At 38.4% G+C, this 19,059-nt stretch overlaps 1 protein-coding gene across 2 annotated transcripts in view; it reads left to right on the forward strand.

Annotated features, from left to right (window-relative positions):
• LOC136858425 (metaxin-1) overlaps positions 1–18,744 on the forward strand; it is a 236,578-nt gene extending 217,834 nt beyond the window's left edge. Inside the window, exon 7 of one of the 2 annotated variants that reach the window (XM_067137956.2) lies at positions 18,275–18,744. In XM_067137956.2, coding sequence (XP_066994057.1) covers positions 18,275–18,352 — 78 coding nt within the window. In that variant the 3' untranslated portion in view covers positions 18,353–18,744. The remainder of the gene's footprint in view (positions 1–18,274) is intronic. The other variant, XM_067137955.2, reaches the window with a different exon arrangement.
• The last annotated feature ends 315 nt before the right edge of the window (positions 18,745–19,059 follow it).

Consider the following 19,059-nt stretch of genomic DNA (forward strand, 5'->3'; position numbering starts at 1 on the left):
GAATGAGTTAGCTGGAAAATTTATAATGTCCAATAACGGACCATTATATTGGTATTAATCCCAGGATGTCGAGTTTTCATCTCTCCATTAGGTCAATCAATTCATTTTCTTTCCCATTCAGTGTTAAAATATTTGTTGTTCCAAATCTGGTTTTCTTCTCTGATCTAACACTTGCACGAATATCAGCATTAACATCATACTGTGCAACTGTAGTCAGAGACTTGTCAATTACCGGGCGAGTTGGCCGTGCGCGTAGAGGCGCGCGGCTGTGAGCTTGCATCCGGGAGATAGTAGGTTCGAATCCCACTATCGGCAGCCCTGAAGATGGTTTTCCGTGGTTTCCAATTTTCACACCAGGCAAATGCTGGGGCTGTACCTTAATTAAGGCCACGGCCGCTTCCTTCCAACTCCTAGGCCTTTCCTATCCCATCGTCGCCATAAGACCTATCTGTGTCGGTGCGACGTAAAGCCCATAGCGAAGGAAGGGAGACTTGTCAATTCCATTTCCATTTTTAAACTTCCATCCGAGGCTTGTATTATAGTTGAAAGCAAGTACAAATATACTCATCTGCTGACCTGCTAAGCCTAATGCATCAGGATTTTCTTTCGGGGTTTACTCCCTTAGCCTTTGAAGATCCCTCTTCTGCACAAGGCAGTGTGGCTTCCTCTTTTAATTTTCCCCAGAGAGGATGGGTTGCCTCATCCACCATCTTTGCCATTCCGAAGGTTTCCTTCTCTGCCTAAGATGCTGTTAAGGTCTTCACCCGTAACCCTGGGCATGGGTTCCACGTTATACCCCGTGAGACTGGGTCCCTGCCTGAACTTAGCTCTCCTTCACACCGGCCTACTGATGTGGAGGATACCCACCCCCGCAACGTGGATGCGCCAGACAAGAATTACTCAAGTGAAGGATAAGGAAGATGACCCTATCTCCCTTGAGCCGGGTTAATGGCCTTTGCCTGCTTTAGAGGAATTCTGAACACTACAGAACAGTCCCGAAAGAATGAGAACCCTTACGGAGGGTACACGAACCACTGGACCATTAGAGAAATATGTCGATCACTCCGGAACACTAAAGGAGCATATATCAACCAATCAATGCTCACCTGCAGTTAGTTCAGTACTTCAGTTGGAAACCGAGAGGTATTTAAATGTAGTACACAACTTAGTGCAATTGATTGTTGAATAACTTGAAATGAAATGAAATGGCGTATGGCTTTTAGTGCCGGGAGTGTCCAAGGACATGTTCGGCTCGCCAGGTGCATGTCTTTCGATTTGACTCCCGTGGACGACCTGTGCGTCGTGATGAGGATGAAATGATGATGAAGGCAACACATACACCCAGCCCCCGTGCCACAGAAATTAACCAATGATGGTTAAAATTCCCGACCCTGCCGGGAATCTAACCCGGGACCCCTGTGACCAAAGGTCAGTACGCTAACCATTTAGCCATGGAGCCGGACAATAACTTGAAATATTTGGTGTTATTATAAAGCTGAAGTAAATATACAGATATTGTGTTGTAATATGGAATTTTTTTTATTAAACGTCAACGATTAAATAGCAGTAAAGGACATCAGAGTGAAAATAGAATGAGGGAATCACCCGGTAAAGTGTCAATGAGAAGCTACTTCCACAGCAGAGCAGTTCATCGTCCGGTGCTGTGCGCAAGTATCAGGATTCTTATTTTAAGTTCAGATTTACATTTACTGAATCTGGAAATCGTTAATTTCCTGAGTGTGTTGTATGTGGGGGGAAAAATTAAGCAATGAATGATTCCAAGCAAACTAAAGAGACACTTGTAAACAAACACATTCACTTGGAAAATAAAGATAAAGCTTATTTCAGTCGTTTACTCTCTTCTCAAATTAAAGAAGGCAAGGCAATGAATAAAATAATCACAACTTCAGAAAAAGCTCTATGAAGTAGCAGAAATAATCGCCAGGAATGTGCAGTCACATACATCAATAGAAACTTTGATTTTACCTGCTTGTAAAGAAATAGATAAATCCATGTTAGGAGAGGCTGCCGAGAGTGAGATATCCAAAGTACCTTTGTCAAACGATAGAATTGCTGATGTCAGTTGATATTAAAAACTAGTGGAAAAATTACATGATCGTAAAAAATGTGCACATCCACTGTACGAATCAACAGATATTACAAATATCAATTAATGAGCTACATAATATTTTTAAACGAAGAATAACTTACTGAACAGTTCCTGTCCTGCAAAGAATTACATCTGACGTCAGCAGGATCATACATTTTCTATGACAGCGACGGTGGAGGAAAATGGACTGAGTTGAAACAATTGAATTTCAGTGTGTACTGATGGAGCCCCAACAATGACTGGTCGAATGAGAGGTTTTACTTCAAGGTTGAAGCAAGATTTTCCGCAAATGGGATCCACACATTGTTTTTACACCAGGAAGCTTTGGTGTCAAAAACCATTCCTTCAGATTTAAGGAACGTAATGAGCTCGGTGGTTGAAATGGTTAATTACATTAAAAGTAGAGCTCTAAAATATACACTTCTCAAAATCATGTGTCACGAAGCAGGAGCTGTTCATGAAACTGTGGTCCTTCACACTGAAATTTGCTAGTTGTCCAAAGGAAGTGTACTTTCCAGATTTTATGAACTTAGAAATGACTTATTACAAATATTTGCCATAGAAAATCTTGAGTTCGCTGACCTCATTAGCGAAGAAATTTGGTGTTCAAAAGTTGCATACCTAGCTGATATTTTTGGACATTTGAATAATCTCAATGCCAGAATGCAGGGAACGAACGTGAATATTCTTAAATCAACTGACAAGCTGAATGGGCTCTTAAGAAATATTCAGCTGTGGAAGTCAAAAGTTGAAAAAAGATATCTTGAAATGTTTCCTCTCACAGCTGATATCGACATCTGTTCAGTCTGATTTTAGAACATCTTTCTGTTTTGGAGAATAAACTGCAGGAATATTTTCCTTCTCTCAACATGAAAGAATGTGAATGGGTTCGCAATCCCTTCGCCATTACTGCTGAGGACATAAAACATATACCATTAGGAGAGGTAGAAGAACTGACTGAACTTCAAGCCGATCGAACTTTGAAGCAGATATTTAGGGAAGAAACACTATTTCAGTGAAGAGCGAGTTCTCAGTGTTATCAAAGCATGCCATATCTATATTAATACGGTTTTCAACATATCTGTGCGAACAGGAATTTTTGGCACTGACCTGCACTAAAGTTAAGAAACACGAGCAACTTCTTTCTGTAGACCAACAGTTACGTGTGTGTTTTTCAGCGATTCCTCTTCACATCGAACAGTTATGCAAAAGTAAACAAACCCACATTTCCCACTAAACTGCTACAGTAGTGTAATATTATTGACAGAGCATCCTTTTTTGAGTTCTTACTGCATGTAGGCTTACGCTATTCTGTAATTAATAGTATTATTAAAATATTGAATACACAAGCAACCTTTTTGCGGAACAGTCCAACAATTTCAGGGCACACCCTTTGAGAACCCCTAATCTACCACACATTAATCGTTTAGCATGTGTGCTGTGCCCTATTTTAAGAGTTTTTTCAGTGCATTATTATGATTCTTTAGATAAACATTATAAATATTATTCAATGATAACACAACATATATACTGACAAAGCTCAGTCATCGTATATCACTTTTTTTTTAAAATTAAAATAAATTTAAATTGAAATGGTGTAGGTTACTGTAGTCACATCATAGTTTGTGACTCAAGGGCAATGGTTGAGTGGCAAGTAAGTGGTCCTGAGAGTCGGAATACCAGTTGCTATGGCATGGGAGTGGGCATCTCAGCCATATTCTGAGTCATGGCCCTCTTTGTGCTCATGCGGCTAGGACTATCAAATCGACCAGAGGTCCCTAACCCATTAGAGGAGAGATCCTCACTAGGACTATAAGAAAGTACTGTTGCATCCTGCTTCATAAAATTTACCGAGTTCAGAACATTTTAAGCAAGCATCGGACGTATGGGAGTAATGGAGTCCCACTTCCATTTGACAGGCGACAAACGCTGTGGAAACAACTTGGAAAACAAAATGGAATTTGATGGGAAGCTATCAGTATTAATGTGGTTTACGGAAGAAAGTAGGACTGGCTGAATCTGTAAAGAGGATGTGTCTGGATGTGTTAGTAGTTAATGGTATTAGAGTAAGGGGAGATAATGAGGATAAGAGAGAGGAGATTATAAAATAGCCTTAACAGGTTTTAAAAAGGGAAGGAAGAGTGAAGCAGGACTGTTTATTAGGAATACTATTGCACACAACATAGTTTCTAATAGGCAAATACAAGAGTGAATTATGAGGGCAGATTTAGCTGTTGGAGGAATTAGGATGAGAATTGTCTCAGTCTAATCACCTTGTGAGGATACAGATGAGGATGAAGTTGACAAGTTTTATGAAGCACTGAATGACATTGTCATAGTCAACAGCATGGAGAGGATAGTGCTAATGGGCAATTTTAGTGTGAGAATTGAAAATAGAACTGAAGGATACAAAAAGGTGATAAGTAAATATGGTGAATATATTTATGGAAGCAAATAGGAATGGGAAGCGTTTACTGGACTTCTGTGCTAGTATGGGATTAACAGTTATGAATACATTCTTCAAACATAAGGCCATTCACTGCTAAACATGGGAGGGTATGGACACCATATCCATATAATAACCGATTTTGAATTCAGGAAATCTCAGTTATTTCAGGAATTTTTTGATGATACAGACCGCTGTTTGAACTGTAGTGAATCAAGTACTCCAGGACAGAAAAAGAGAAATCAATCTGCAGACGAATATGAATAGAAAATCTCCAAGGAAAGAAATACATGGATATGATTAGTGAAAAATTCCATACAATAGACAATTAAGCAGATTCAGGACATGGAAAGGGAATGGGTGGCCTACAGGGATGCTGTAGTAGATACAGCAAGGGAAGCCTAGTGACAACTGTGTGTAAAGATGGGAAAAAGCAAACATCTTGGTGGAATGATGCAGTGAGAGCAGCTTGCAAATGTAAAAATAAGGTGTATCAGAAATGGCTCCAAACAAGGACTGATGCAGACAGGGAATTGTACGTAGCTGAAAGAAACAAATAATTGTTGAATCCAAGAAGACGTCGTGGGAAGATTTTGGTAATAATCTGGAAAGGCTTGGTCAAACGTCAGGGAAACCTTTCTGGACTGTAATAAAGAATCTTAGAAAGGGAGAGAAAAAGGAAAATAATGAGTGTTTTGGGTAAAAGGGGATCACTGGACAGGTAGAACAAATATTTTTTATATCTTATCAATGTAAAAGAAAATCTTTCCGGTCACATCATGCACAACCGAGCTCGTGGGAAGGAGAACAATGATGTTGATGAAATTATGTTTGAGGAAGTGGAAAAAATGGTAAATAAACTCCATTGTCATACAGCTGCAGGAATAGATGAAATTAGACCTGAAATGGTATGAAATATAATATAAAGGCAGGGATGAAATGGTGTCATATAGTAAAAGATCAGCATGGGATATTAGTAATGTACCTACTGATTGGAAAAAAGCAGTAATTGCACCCATCCACAAGCAAGGGAACAGAAAGGATTGCAACAACTATTCAGGTATTTCATTGATAAGTATACCAGGCAGCTGCTCTCTGCCATTTTGGAAGGGAGGGTGCGATTAGTGGTCGAGAGTAAGTTGGATGAAAACCAGTGTGGTTTCAGACCACAGAGTAGGGATAGTAGCACTGTTACAGACTGTCAACTATTCTGAGTATATATAATAGCGTGCTGGATACTCAAGGACATCCACATATTCTGAATCTGCCTTTTCTCGAACAAATTTCGGCTTCTGACACTATCATATCGGAAAGAAAAACTAATTTTTGTGAGGCATTCGACAGAGGTTTTAGACTTAACTTTAACAGTGCACATTCAGTGTACCACAGAGGGGCTGTCAGGGTCAAATGTTCAGTATGCATCAGGTAATTGAAAAATGCTATGAGAGGAATAGGCAGTTATGTTTATGTTTCATAGATTTAGAGAAGGCATATGACAGAGTATTGAGGTAAAGGGTGTTAGCCAAAGTGGAGAACTATGGAATTAAAGGCAATTGGGCTGCAGCGAGGATTGATGGTAGAATGAGTTCTTGGTTCGTGGTACGTGCAGGAGTAGGAAGAGGCTGTAATATTTCACTTTTGTTGTTCATAGTTTACATGGATCATCTGCTGAAAGGTATAAAGTGGCAGGGATTCATTTAGGTGAAAATGTAGTAAGTAGTTTGGCACAATCTGCTATTACGACCAAGTCGTTGGCAGAACTTGAAAACAGGTGCATTGAGTATGATAAGAAAATTAGATTTTCCAGAACTAAAGTGATGTCAGTAGGTAAGAAACCTAAGAGAATTGAGTGTCAAGTTGGATATACAAAGCTGGACTGGTAGATAATTTCAAGCATTTAGGATGTGTATTCTCCCAGGTTGATAGTATAGTAAATGAGATTGAATCAAGGTGCAGCAAAGTTAATGCAGTTGTGATCAACGGTATTCCGTACGGTGGTCAGCTCCTAGACGAAACTGTCTTACACCAGTCTGTTTCCAGACCAACTTAACTTTACGGGAGTGAAATCTGGGTGAACTCATATCATGAATAAGATCTAACAGACATGAAAGTAGCAAGAATGATCGCTGGTACAAACAGGTGGAAACAACGGCAGGGGTGTACTGGAATAAGAAGATAAAGGCTAAGTTAGGAATGAACTTGACTGATGAACTTAACTTACTTGACTTAATTCCTGTTGTTCTCCATCTGGTCCTGTTGACAGCCAGCCTCTTTACCTCACTCCAGGTCTTGCCTTCTTCCTTCACTTCCATATGAACTGATATACACCACGTTTGCTTGGGTCTCCCCCCCTTCCTTTTACCCTTCATGTTCCAGTCCAGTGCCTCTTTCTCAGTTGCTTTATTCCCCTTCCTCAGTGTATGCTCGATCCATTTCCATTTCTGCTGCTTTATCTGTATGGCCATCTCATTCTCTCCCATCCTACTCCAGAGTTCATGGTTGGAGATTACTTCTGACCAGTAATGTTAAGAATCCTTCACAAACAGTGGTTAACAAAGGTCTGCAACTTGGATGTAATTACTCCAGTTACTTCCCAAGTCTCGGACCCATATAATAGAACAGACTAGACGTTACTTTGCAAGATGCAGAGTTTGGTCCCGATAGATATTCTGTTGTTCTTCCACACCATATGAGCCAAACAAAGACATCATTTGCTTTTTGAATGCACTGCAAGACATCTTGTGCAGCTCCCCCGTCTTTGGCAACCACTGCCCAAGTAAGTGAAGCTACCCACATCCTCAGTAGAGTCATCATTGAAGGCAAATGGGTCTAATTTGTTGATGTTAATCCTTAGGACCTTGGTCTTCTTTGAACTGATCATTAGTCCCACTTTTTTCTTTCCTCTATTAAATCTTTGTGGTTTGCTTGCATTTCCCCATATGCCTCAGACAGGAGACACAAATTGTCAGCAAATTCCAGATCTTCAAGCCTATTGACTAATCCCCATCGGATACCATGTCTCACATTTCAAGTTACGTTCCGCATTACCACATCAATCACAACCAAGAACACAGTTGGCGACAGGATACACCCTTGACAAACTCCTGAACGTACAGATATAGGCTCAGATACATGGCCCCATGAATGACTCTACATGTGTAATCATGGTACATTTCTTGAATGAGATCGACAATTTTTCTTGGCACTCCATAATGCTTCACTTCCTTCCATGTGGCTTCTCTGTTGATCAAGTCAAAAGCTTTCTGAAAGTCAATGATCACTGCATAGAGGCGAGATGACCATTCGGCACACTTCTCCAGAATTATCCTCAAGGTGTTTATTTGATCGAGGTACATGCGATTTGGACGAAAGCCTGCGTGTTCTCATTGGAGCCTCAAGTTGACATACTCTTTCTGTTCAGCAGAATCCTGGTAAAGACTTTGCTAAGGATTGAGAGAAGCGTAACGCCCCGCCAGTCGTTACAATTTGACGTATCCTCCTTTTTTGGCAACTTCACCAACAATCCACATCTCCAGTCTGTCGGCATTTCTCCAGTAACCCATACCTTCTCGAATAGAGGCTGCAAAATTTGCAGTGGTGTCCATATCAATCTTCATGACTTCTGATGAAATGTTGTCAATGCCTGCTGCCTTACCAATATGCAACTCTCTCAATGCCTTCTCGATTTCCTCTACTGTTGCAATACAGGTTTTAATCCTTGGGTCAGACTGAATTATCATCATCATCATCATCATCTCCTCTTCTGTTTCTTAATCGTGCTATTTAAATGCATACAAAATCCCTGTTTGTCTTCTTCCTTTGCTGTCTCAGTGGGTGCATAGCACACTATCATCACAACATTTCTGATATTGGTCTTCACTTCCTTCCACATGGCTTCTCTGTTGATCAAGTCAAAAGCTTTCTGAAAGTCAATGATCACTGCATAGAGGCGAGATGACCATTCGGCACACTGCTCCAGAATTATCCTCAAGGTGTTTATTTGATTGAGGTACATGCGATTTGGACGAAAGCCTGCGTGTTCTCTTAGCCTCCTTGTTCATCAATATACCCATACCTTCACAACTCCATCGCCCTCAGGTCTTCCAGAATATATAAATGTAGCTCCATCATGGGTGGTCAATTCCCCAAACTCGCTCCATCTCACCTCACTTAACCTTAAGATGTTCAGGCCATAACTCTCCATACATGCCACTGCCTGTCGTAGTCTTCCACTTTAAACCTAACATTGTTTCTTAGTCTTCCACTTTCCTGCAGAGTTCTCACATTCCATAATCCAATCTTTGTTACCTTTTTTTAAGCCAAAAATCATTATCTTTGGATCGGTCCAGTTTCTCTTTGATGATGTTTCTGTAATGGCTTAATTAAGGTTGTGCGAGTTATTGACCCACAGCACCCAAGCTTGGTGGTGGAGCTGTCACCTGAAGCCTCCAGGCATGCTGTTTTCTGTTGGGGTTTCCTCCCTTAGCCTTTATCGGTCCCTCTTCACCACAAGGCAGTGGTTTCCCCTCTTCGTTTAACCCCATGAGGGAGGGTTTCCTCCTCCGCCAACTTTGCCATACCAAAGGTCTTCTCCACGCCTCAGTTCCCGTTAAGGACTGCAGCAGAGCGCCATTAGCTGTTACTTTTCAGGGTTCCTGTAAGGCCATCACAGCTACGAGGGGTTGGACTTATTGGGGACCAATTGATGAAGCTTTACACATAAATCATCTTCGGTGGTGGGTTCATGTGAGGTGAGTGGTGGAGGATTGGTTACCTAGGAGAGCAATAGACTCTGTCATGGAACGTACGAGAAGTAGAGGGAGACCAAGCCAACAGTATTTAGACTCGGTTTCTAATGATTTAAAGATAAGAGGTATAGAATTAAACAAGTCCTCAGAACTAGTTACAAAAGAGGATTGTGGCAGCATTTAGTAAATTCACAGAGGCTTGCAGACTGAATGCTGAAAGACATAATAATAATGATGTATGTAAAAATATGAAATTGAAAAACCAGTACATGCTTTCATGTCCTTTCAGTACCTTACTTTAAAATTGCATATATTTACTTAACCTTCAAGTCCAAAGCTGAAGTCCTATTATGTGTAGGCCTATTTATGAACTAATTAAACGTCAAGGAGCATGTGACACTTAAAGACGTTTACCAAATGGTTGGCATTTGCAGTGCCATAAACTCTCCAACATTGATACAGAATTGCTGTATATGGTTGCTATAAACAATAGTACCATATTTATGAGGATGAAATCCTGGTGGGCAAGAAGACAAACAGTTGAGATCTCGCGGTCCTTAGTGGCCCTAATGATGAGATATAAATTAAATTAGAACGTTGAGGAGGATTGGAATACTGAAAGCATCAGCCAGGGATGTTTGATGCCCCTACGGCCACTAACTCATCGATATTGTTATAGAATATTGTGTGTTGGATATCAAGAAGTACTGTAGATTTGCAACAATGATATATAATTACTTAATGTGGTTACTGTCAAAAATATAATTCTGTATTTTCTTTCAAACACTCTGTGATGTTTAGAAGTTTATAAGTATGGTATTACAAATATTTAAATTACACTTCAGCTTTGGACTTAAAGGTTAAATATATATGCACAGGATGTCCCAGAAGGAATGTTCAGTATTCAGGGATATGATAGGAACTATCTCTTACTCTTTGATGTTTTATTCTAGCCCAACCTACCTAGTTGCTTTCAGCCTCTTTGCTTGGCATGTCTTTCTGCCATTAAACTAGCCCATTGAAGGCGCAGTTGTGAGTAAAGTAGTGCGAGGGATTGAGAGTGTATCAGAGAGAAGCATTGGTTAACTGTGCTTATACACGTGCTGGCTATGCCACACATCTACAGTAATGAAAAATATGCAGATATGGTGTATGTTTATGGCTTCTGCGATGAGTGTTCCTGCTGCTATCGAGAAATAACACTGGCGCTTTCTGATATGTCAAATTGCTGATCGTAGAGAGCTTACCAGAGTTTTCAACACATTTAAAAAAACCAATGCAAAACCCATGGCGCAGCAGCCCAGAAGGGCCATGGCCTACCAAACGACCGCTGCTCAGCCCGAAGGCCTTCAGATTATGGGGTGTAGTGTGGTCAGCATGGCAAATCCTTTCGGCCATTATTCTTGGCTTTCTAGACCGGGGTCGCCATCTCACCGTCAGATAGCTCCTCAATTGTAATCACATAGACTAACTGGACCTCGAAGCAACCCTCAAATCTAGGTAAAAATCACTGACCTGGCCGGGAATCAAACCTGGGGCACCCAGATAAGAGGCAGGGACACTACCCCTACACCACGGGGCTATAAATTTCATTTTTGTTCCATATTGAAGTGCAATTATAAGAAATAAAAGGATATCAAGATGTACTGTACATTTGCAACAGTGATATATAATTACTTAATGTGTTTACTGTCAAAAATATAATTCTGTATTTTTTTTCAAACACCCTTTGATGTTTAGAAGTTTATAAGTATGGTATTACAAATATTTAAATTACACTTCAGCTTTTGACTTTAAGCTTAAGGTTGTATTTTAATACAATATATTAACTAAATAATATTACATCAGTCTTGAACTAGTTTCAGCCACTTAGTGGCCATCTTTGCCTGAGATCCTGTCAACTTAAAGACATCATATTACGACAAGAAGATCATAACCTTAATTGTTGTTATTATATGTATTTTAATAGCGTACCTGCCTCTTACCCGGAGGCCCCGGGTTCAATTCCCGGCCAGGTCAGGGATTTTTACCTGGACCTGAGGGCTGGTTCGAGGTCCACTCAACCTACGTGACTAGGAGCTATCTGACGGTGAGATAGCGGCCCCGGTCTAGAAAGCCAAGAATAACGGCTGAGAGGATTTGTCATGCTGACCACACGACACCTCGTAATCTGCAGGCCTTCGGGCTGAGCAGCGGTCGCTTGGTAGGCCAAGGCCCTTCAAGGGCTGTAGTGCCATGGGGTTTGTTTTGTTTACGTATTTTAATGTTATAATTATTCCTTCAACATTGTCTTTGTTTGGTATACATATGTTTTAGTTATCACGTAATCGGTTTAATTTTATTTGGCTGAAGATGGCCACTAAGTGGCTGAAACTAGTCTCAAGACTGATGTAATATTATTTACTTGATAAATTGTATTGAATAGGTCCTTTCAATTTATTTCTTATATTTTCAACAAATGCGTGAAATAGATATTCTTCCAAGTCCCATTTTTTTCCTGCACGTTTAGTTCAACAACCTGTGCAGAAACAGCAACACATTGTTGAAATTGTGCAGCGTAGTCCTACTACCAGCACACAGCGATTTTCTGTATGTATCAGTATCCCACGAACACATGTATGGCAAACATTACATACAGAAATTGTACCCATTTTAAAACGTGAAAGAGGTTGGATGGGTAAGACACATACGTGTATGCCACTAGCCCAAAAACAAAGGTACATTAAATCTGTTCTATCTCGGAAACCATTTGGAACATGGCATATGTCCTTAAGTTTTTTGTTTCATATGATCGTTTATGTCTTATCCCTGAATACTGACCATTCCTCCTGGGACAACCTGTGTATATACCATATATGGAAGTAGATTTGATGCACAGTGCCATGGAAAATGCCAAGATGTTGATCTAAAGAATCACAATGAGAAAGCCCTTCCTTGAAAAGGGTCATAATGTGTATGTTGTATTATTTATTTACATATTTTACGCCTACATTGGAGCACTGAAATCAATACATTTGAGTTAATTTCTTCTTTTTCTTCTCCCAGAACTTTCTCATCCTCTCCGACCTGGAAGCCCTTTGTGTGTCCGATATAGTATATTGTTTCCGTTCAACTGTTTTTAGTTTGAGACTTATGCTTTTGTTCTTCAAAATCCTCTTCTCTTTTCTGTCTTTGATTTTTTGCCGAGTTGTACCCAATTCTTCCAAATCATCCTGAACTTCTTTGAACCAATTATTATTGATTTTATTCTTCAAAAAGTAATCAAATAGTTGTTTCAATATCCTGGTGTCTGATAATCTAGATATGTGACAGAAAAAGGAAATTGAAGGACTGAGAGCCATAGTGGGCCAAATCCACCAAACGTCGAAATTCAGTTAATGCAATCTAGAGGTTCATCTCTGACTTAGGTATTATCTCTCCAACTGGGCTATCTCTACGTCTTCCCATTTATGTGCTACAGGGTCACAAAATATCAAACAAATTGAACTAGCCACTGGAGGTAGTGCCATAGTGGGCCAAATCCGCATGACCAATCCCTCGCTTGCTCTGAGTCACGTGATATGCGTAGTATCATGGCGGACATCGGCCACGAGGAAAATAGAAGCAGTGATTTGACATGCAGCAGACCCTCCTCCGTCCCTTAATAAGAAGTAGCGTTTATTTTTACATGAGGAAATTTCGGATATATAATGTAGGAATACATAACTGTGAGGATAAAAAAGGGTACATATACTTGTAGGGTGAAGATACAACACAAAGGGGCCCCAACAGAAGTATGTTAATGTATTCTGTATTACCTGAGGAACGTCAGCACAACAGCAAATCGTTTAATACCCTATTCAGACACTTGTGGTGGTCAGAATAGGAATCAGTATATTGCATCTTTGTGGACCACATTATTTTATTATTCCCAATTTAAAACTATTGATCATAAGTTCCTAGAAGCTGGCCATTCATATTTGCCTAATGACAGAGATTTTAGTACCATCAAAACGTCAAAATGTAAGGCAAAATCACTGCTTTCGGTACAAGATTATGTGACCTTAGTTAAGGAATGTGGGGGAAATAAGCCCTTTAGTGAGAAGAAAATGGAACAGAAAGAATTTGTGAACATTAAGGAGCTCTCAAAAAACTTTGTGATTCGTAAGGAAACAGTAGATGGGGAGAAGGTTGAGTGGCTCAAAATTAGGTGGTTTCGTTTCCAGTCTAATGAACCTCTGAAGATTAAGTTCAGGTACACCCTCTACAAAATGGAAGAATGGAAAATCCTTGATATTTCACCTTCTCGTAAGGGCAGCCATCTGTAAAGGTAACAACTTCAGTACCTTCACCATGAGAACTGATTCCTGCTTACACAAGACCTATTAATCTGATAAAAGCTAAATATGATGATTTAATTGGCATGCTTCCATTCATTCCACCAGTTAATCATAAGTTTTTTAAGGATTTGCAATATTGTAATGTAACTACAGCAAAATGAAGTACCTTACAGTGCCATGTGGAGTTGGCCCACTGGCGTATTGTTAAAATTCATCCTTTCTGTTTAAAGCCAAATTGGGCCAAATCCACTCCAGTGGAAAATGATGGTATTCATTTAATTTTTATTTGTATTAAAACGCCAGATTAACTTTGTATTTTGCTTTGTAGTGATTAATGGATCTCTTAACTATAATATGCAAATGTTGTAGTCTCTGTAATCTGTGTCTGTGAATTATAGCAGTGACTAAACTTTAACCTTAATTTTCTCCATTTTTAAAAAATGGCATTTGGCCCACTATGGTTCTCAGCCCTTCAATTCTTCTTTTATGCATTGTAGATATTATTGATTCACGTTCATGATAGACAATGTTGTTAGGCAACAGTGTCCACTGTCCATCAACTTGGTGTTTTTTTATTAATAATTGTTCTAAGAATTCTTCTCTCAGTTTTCTGTAATTTGTCTGTTGTAGATTTTACATTTAATTTGAATAAAGTTTCACTAGCATACGTTGCCTCTGGTTTAACTTTGGAATTATAGTGTTTCAGCTTAGCGTTTATCGAAAGAGATTTTTTTATAGGTTGGCCAGGTAAGACTTTGTGCTTGTTTAAATGTAGCTGTTCTGTGTTCTATTGCTTCTTTTTTCATTTGTGTTCCACGTTATTATTTCCCCAAGATATTTGAATTTCTGAACAATTTTAATCTCTTTATTACTGTTCAGTTGAATAACTGGTAAATCAACTTTAAAAAGTTGGCATCATTTCTGTTTTTTCAAATGAAATTTGTAATCCCATTTTTTTAGCTATAATTTCTAGTTGTTCAATTTGAAATTTAGCCTCTTCTATTGTATTTGCAAGTAAAGCTAAATCGTCCGCAAAAGCAAGGCAGTTGAGTTTAATATTTCTATCGATCTTTATAGTTGGTTGGCATTTCTTGTTCCATTCACGCATAACCTTCTCCAATGCACAGTTAAATAACAATGGTGAAAGTCCGTCTCCTTGTCGAAGTCCAGTTCACGTCTAAATTTAACTTTTGCCTTCGTATTTTTAAAAGTCATACTAATGAGGTTAACAAGTTTTTGGTGTAAACCAAATTCTTTAAGGCTTTTTAATAATGATTCACGATGAATACTGTCGTATGCTTTTTTTAAATCTACAAACGTGATGACTAGACCCTTACTTCGAACTCTTTGGTGCATCATTATCCATTTTAACCTAATGATTTGATCTGGACAGCTTCTACCTGGTCGAAATCCTCCCTGATATTCTCCAAGTTCTTGGTCAAGTTGATTTTGGATTCTTGTGTATATAATCTTGGATAAAATCTTGTATGCAATATCAAGTAAGGATATCCCCGATAATTATTTGGATCGGAGCGATCACCTTTCTTATGCAGCAGGTGGATTATCGCTGTATTCCATTCCTCGGGAAGCTTCTCTGTGTTCCAAATATCAATGATGTATTTATGTAGGTTTTGAATAGTCTGATCATTAGCATTCTTCCATATTTCTGCTACTATTTGATTCTCTCCTGCTGCTTTGTAGTTTTTAAGTGCATTAATTGCTGTTTTCACTTCATTGTAAACTGGTGGTATAATCTTTTGTAATGGAGTTTTATTTTTTGGGTTAGGGTCAAATTCTAAATGTTCCACAGGATCCTCACAATTAAGTAACTCTTTAAAATATTCTGCAAGGATGTTAGCATTATCCTGATTATTGTATGCCATTTTTCCATTTTTATTTCTTAACATAAGTGTGGGAGGGGTAAGCTTAGATTGATATTGCTTGAATGTTTTGTAATAGTCTCTTGTTTTATGCTGATTGAATGTTTCCTCTATAGTGTTAAGCATTTCCTTTTGATAATTTCTTTTAATTGTCCTCATTTCTTTAGCTGTTTGTCTTCTGGCATTAATTAGTTCTTCTCGAGATTTTTCTGTTTTCCTCTGTTGATCATTTAATCATGCCTTGTGCCTTGCTTGAATTGCTTTGTCACATTCCCCGTTCCACCATGCACGTTTCTTTCTCCTTTTAATTGGAGCGATTTCTTCAGCTATGGTTTTAAGTTTGTTGATTATCATCTCTAATTTGTCATTTAAAGGTGTTTTGGATCTCTCTAAATATAATTTATTATTTATTAAGTAACTGGGATCATAATTTCTCATTGCTTTGAGATGATTACGTTTGTGTTTCCTTTTTGGTGTTAACTTGATTTTTATTTTTGAGATATACTGATCCGAGTCAGGAGGACTCTGACATTATAAGTTTCTTTATGATAATCTTTATCCATAGCAACATAATCAATCTGAAACTCTCCCAATTTTACGTTAGGGCATTTCCATGTCATAAGTTTATGTGGTCGCCTCATGAATCTGGTGGTTTTAAAAACGAGTCCATGATCTGCACAAAGTTCAATTAATCTTTGCCCATTTTTGTTCGTTAATTTATGAGCTGGCCATTTTCCTACAACTGTGTGATACTTTTTTTTTCTCTGCCTATTTTAGCATTGAAATCTCCAAGTAAGATTTTTATATGCTCATCAGGAATCTTCGATAATATGTAATCAAGTTTCTCCCAAAAGTTTTCAATTCCTTCTCTATCTTTATTGTTTTTGTCATTTGTTGGTGCATGGACATTTATTAAAGTATAAGTTTTATTCCCTACTTTAACTGTTAGAAGTGCCATCCTCGAAGAGTTTGAAGTACTTATTTGATTATTGTTTGGTCGGTATAGTACCGTATCTGAAGTACTTATTTGATTATTGTTTGGTCGGAGGAGCTATACCAGATGAATGGAGAGTTGCTATTGTAGCCCCTGTGTATAAAGGAAAGGGTGATAGACATAAAGCTGAAAATTAAAGGCCAGTAAATTTGACATGCATTGTATGTAAGCTTTGGGAAGACATTCTTTCTGATTATATTTGACATGTTTGTGAAATTAATAACTGGTTCGATAGAAGGCAATTCGGTTTTAGGAAAGGTTATTCCACTGATGCTCAACTTGTAAGATTCCAGCAAGATATAGCAGATATCTTGGATTCAGGAGGTCAAATGGACTGTATCACGATTGACCTGTCTAAAGCATTTGATAGGGTGGATCATGGGAGACTACTGGCAAAAATGAGTGCAATTGGACTAGACAAAAGAGTGACTGAATGGGTTGCTATATTTCTAGAAAATAGATCTCAGAGAATTAGAGTAGGTGAAGCTTTATCTGACCCTGTAATAATTAAAGAGGGGAATTCCTCAAGGCAGTATTATCGGACCTTTATGTTTTCTTATATATATAAATTATATGAGTAAAGGAGTGGAATCGGAGGTAAGGCTTTTTGCAGATGATGTTATTCTCTATAAAGTGATAAATAAGTTATAAGATTGTGAGCAACTGCAACGTGACCTCGAAAATGTTGTGAGATGGACAGCAGGCAATGGTATGTTGATAAACGGGGTTAAAAGTCAGGTTGTGAGTTTCACAAATAGGAAAAGTCCTCTCAGTTTTACTTACTGCGTTGATGGGCTGAAAGTTCCTTTTGGGGATCATTGTAAGTATCTAGGTGTTAATATAAGGAAAGATCTTCATTGGGGTTAATCACATAAATGGGATTGTAAATAAAGGGTACAGATCTCTGCACATGGTTATGAGGGTGTTTAGGGGTTGTAGTAAGGATGTAAAGGAGAGGGCATATAAGTCTCTGGTAAGACCCCCAACTAGAGTATGGTTCCAGTGTATGGGACCCTCACCAGGATTACCTGATTCAAGAACTGGAAAAAATCCAAAGAAAAGCAGCTCGATTTGTTCTGGGTGATTTCCGACAAAAGAGTAGCGTTACAAAAATGTTGCAAAGTTTGGGTTGGGAGGAATTGAGAGAAAGAAGAAGAGCTGCTCGACTAAGTGGTATGTTACACGTCTTGAGTCTCATTATGATAGCCGTATTGGAGTACAGAATGTAAAAGTTTCAAAATTTATTTCAAGTATTGGAATGGTGGTTTTTAAATAAATTTGTTTGAAACTTTTACATAAGTTGTATGTTCCGAGCTGTCAGCGGAGAGATGGCGTGGAATAACATTAGTAGACGAATAAGTTTGAGTGGCGTTTATAAAAGTAGGAAAGATCACAATATGAAGATAAAGTTGGAATTCAAGAGGACAAACTGGGGCAAATATTCATTTATAGGAAGGGGAGTTAGGGATTGGAATAACTTACCACGGGAGACGTTCAATAAATTTCCAGTTTCTTTGAAATCATTTAGGAAAAGGCTAGGAAAGCAACAGATAGGGCAGTCGTCCAGGTGGCAGATTCCCTAACTGCAGATCAAGATTGATTGATTGATTGAGGATTTCTTTCCTTTCATCTTTACTTGTGTGTCCTAAATTAGTACAGAATGTTGTCTTCTACAGGAATAGTTTCCTTTTGTCTTCTTTACTTGCATCTCAAAGTAAACTGTGTATTGATTTTGAATCTATGAGTTAAGATACATCATCATCCCTTTCTATTTCAGAGATGGCCTCGGCAGAGAACCAAGCTACTTGCACTTTTATCAAGATCTTCTTCTACTAATAGGCAAGATGTTTCGTGAGATCCTATAGCAGTATGATGACCATATTCTTCACCTTAATGATTTAGGAAGAAAGATTTGTTGATACACACTCAGGTTGCTGCTTAGATCTGATGTTGAAATTTAATGTGAAAAAAAAAAAAACCAGTAAAGCTTGTTCAAAGTAGAACGTGATTAAAGAAATTTGCCCATGGAATACTTTTTGTTCCGGAAGGTGTACAGAGTTACTAATTTTGTATAATGCAGAATTTCAAAGCAGATACAGATAGGTGTATTTAAAGAATACAATGAAATATACTTGTGCAGTGTGGAAAAATACAGAATTGTTGTGTATACAGTATTTTTGTACATTCCTCATATTTATCTTGTAGCTATAGAACTGATGTCATTGTTCAGACAAAATGACATATGCATTTTTGTATGTGGCTTGTTCAATTAAAAATATAGACTGGTGTCTAGAAACTACACTGTATGTATTGGACAATATACTCTATGTTGTATACAAGGAATCGGTATACAGAAACACAACATAAATTTATTGCTTCAATAAGTTTTTACACAATATGTACATAAATATAACTATTTTCTTGAAGCTGGATGAACTTGCATGGGATTAATGATATTAACAGTAGGCTGAGGGTCTGTTGAAATATACACTTTATACACAAATCTATCTTGAGTAGATAGTCTGTCAAATAAGGGAGAGTTCAAGATAGTCGAAAACTATC

The sequence above is a fragment of the Anabrus simplex genome, chromosome 1, assembly GCF_040414725.1.
Source record: "Anabrus simplex isolate iqAnaSimp1 chromosome 1, ASM4041472v1, whole genome shotgun sequence".
In the NCBI taxonomy this organism is placed as follows: domain Eukaryota; kingdom Metazoa; phylum Arthropoda; class Insecta; order Orthoptera; family Tettigoniidae; genus Anabrus; species Anabrus simplex.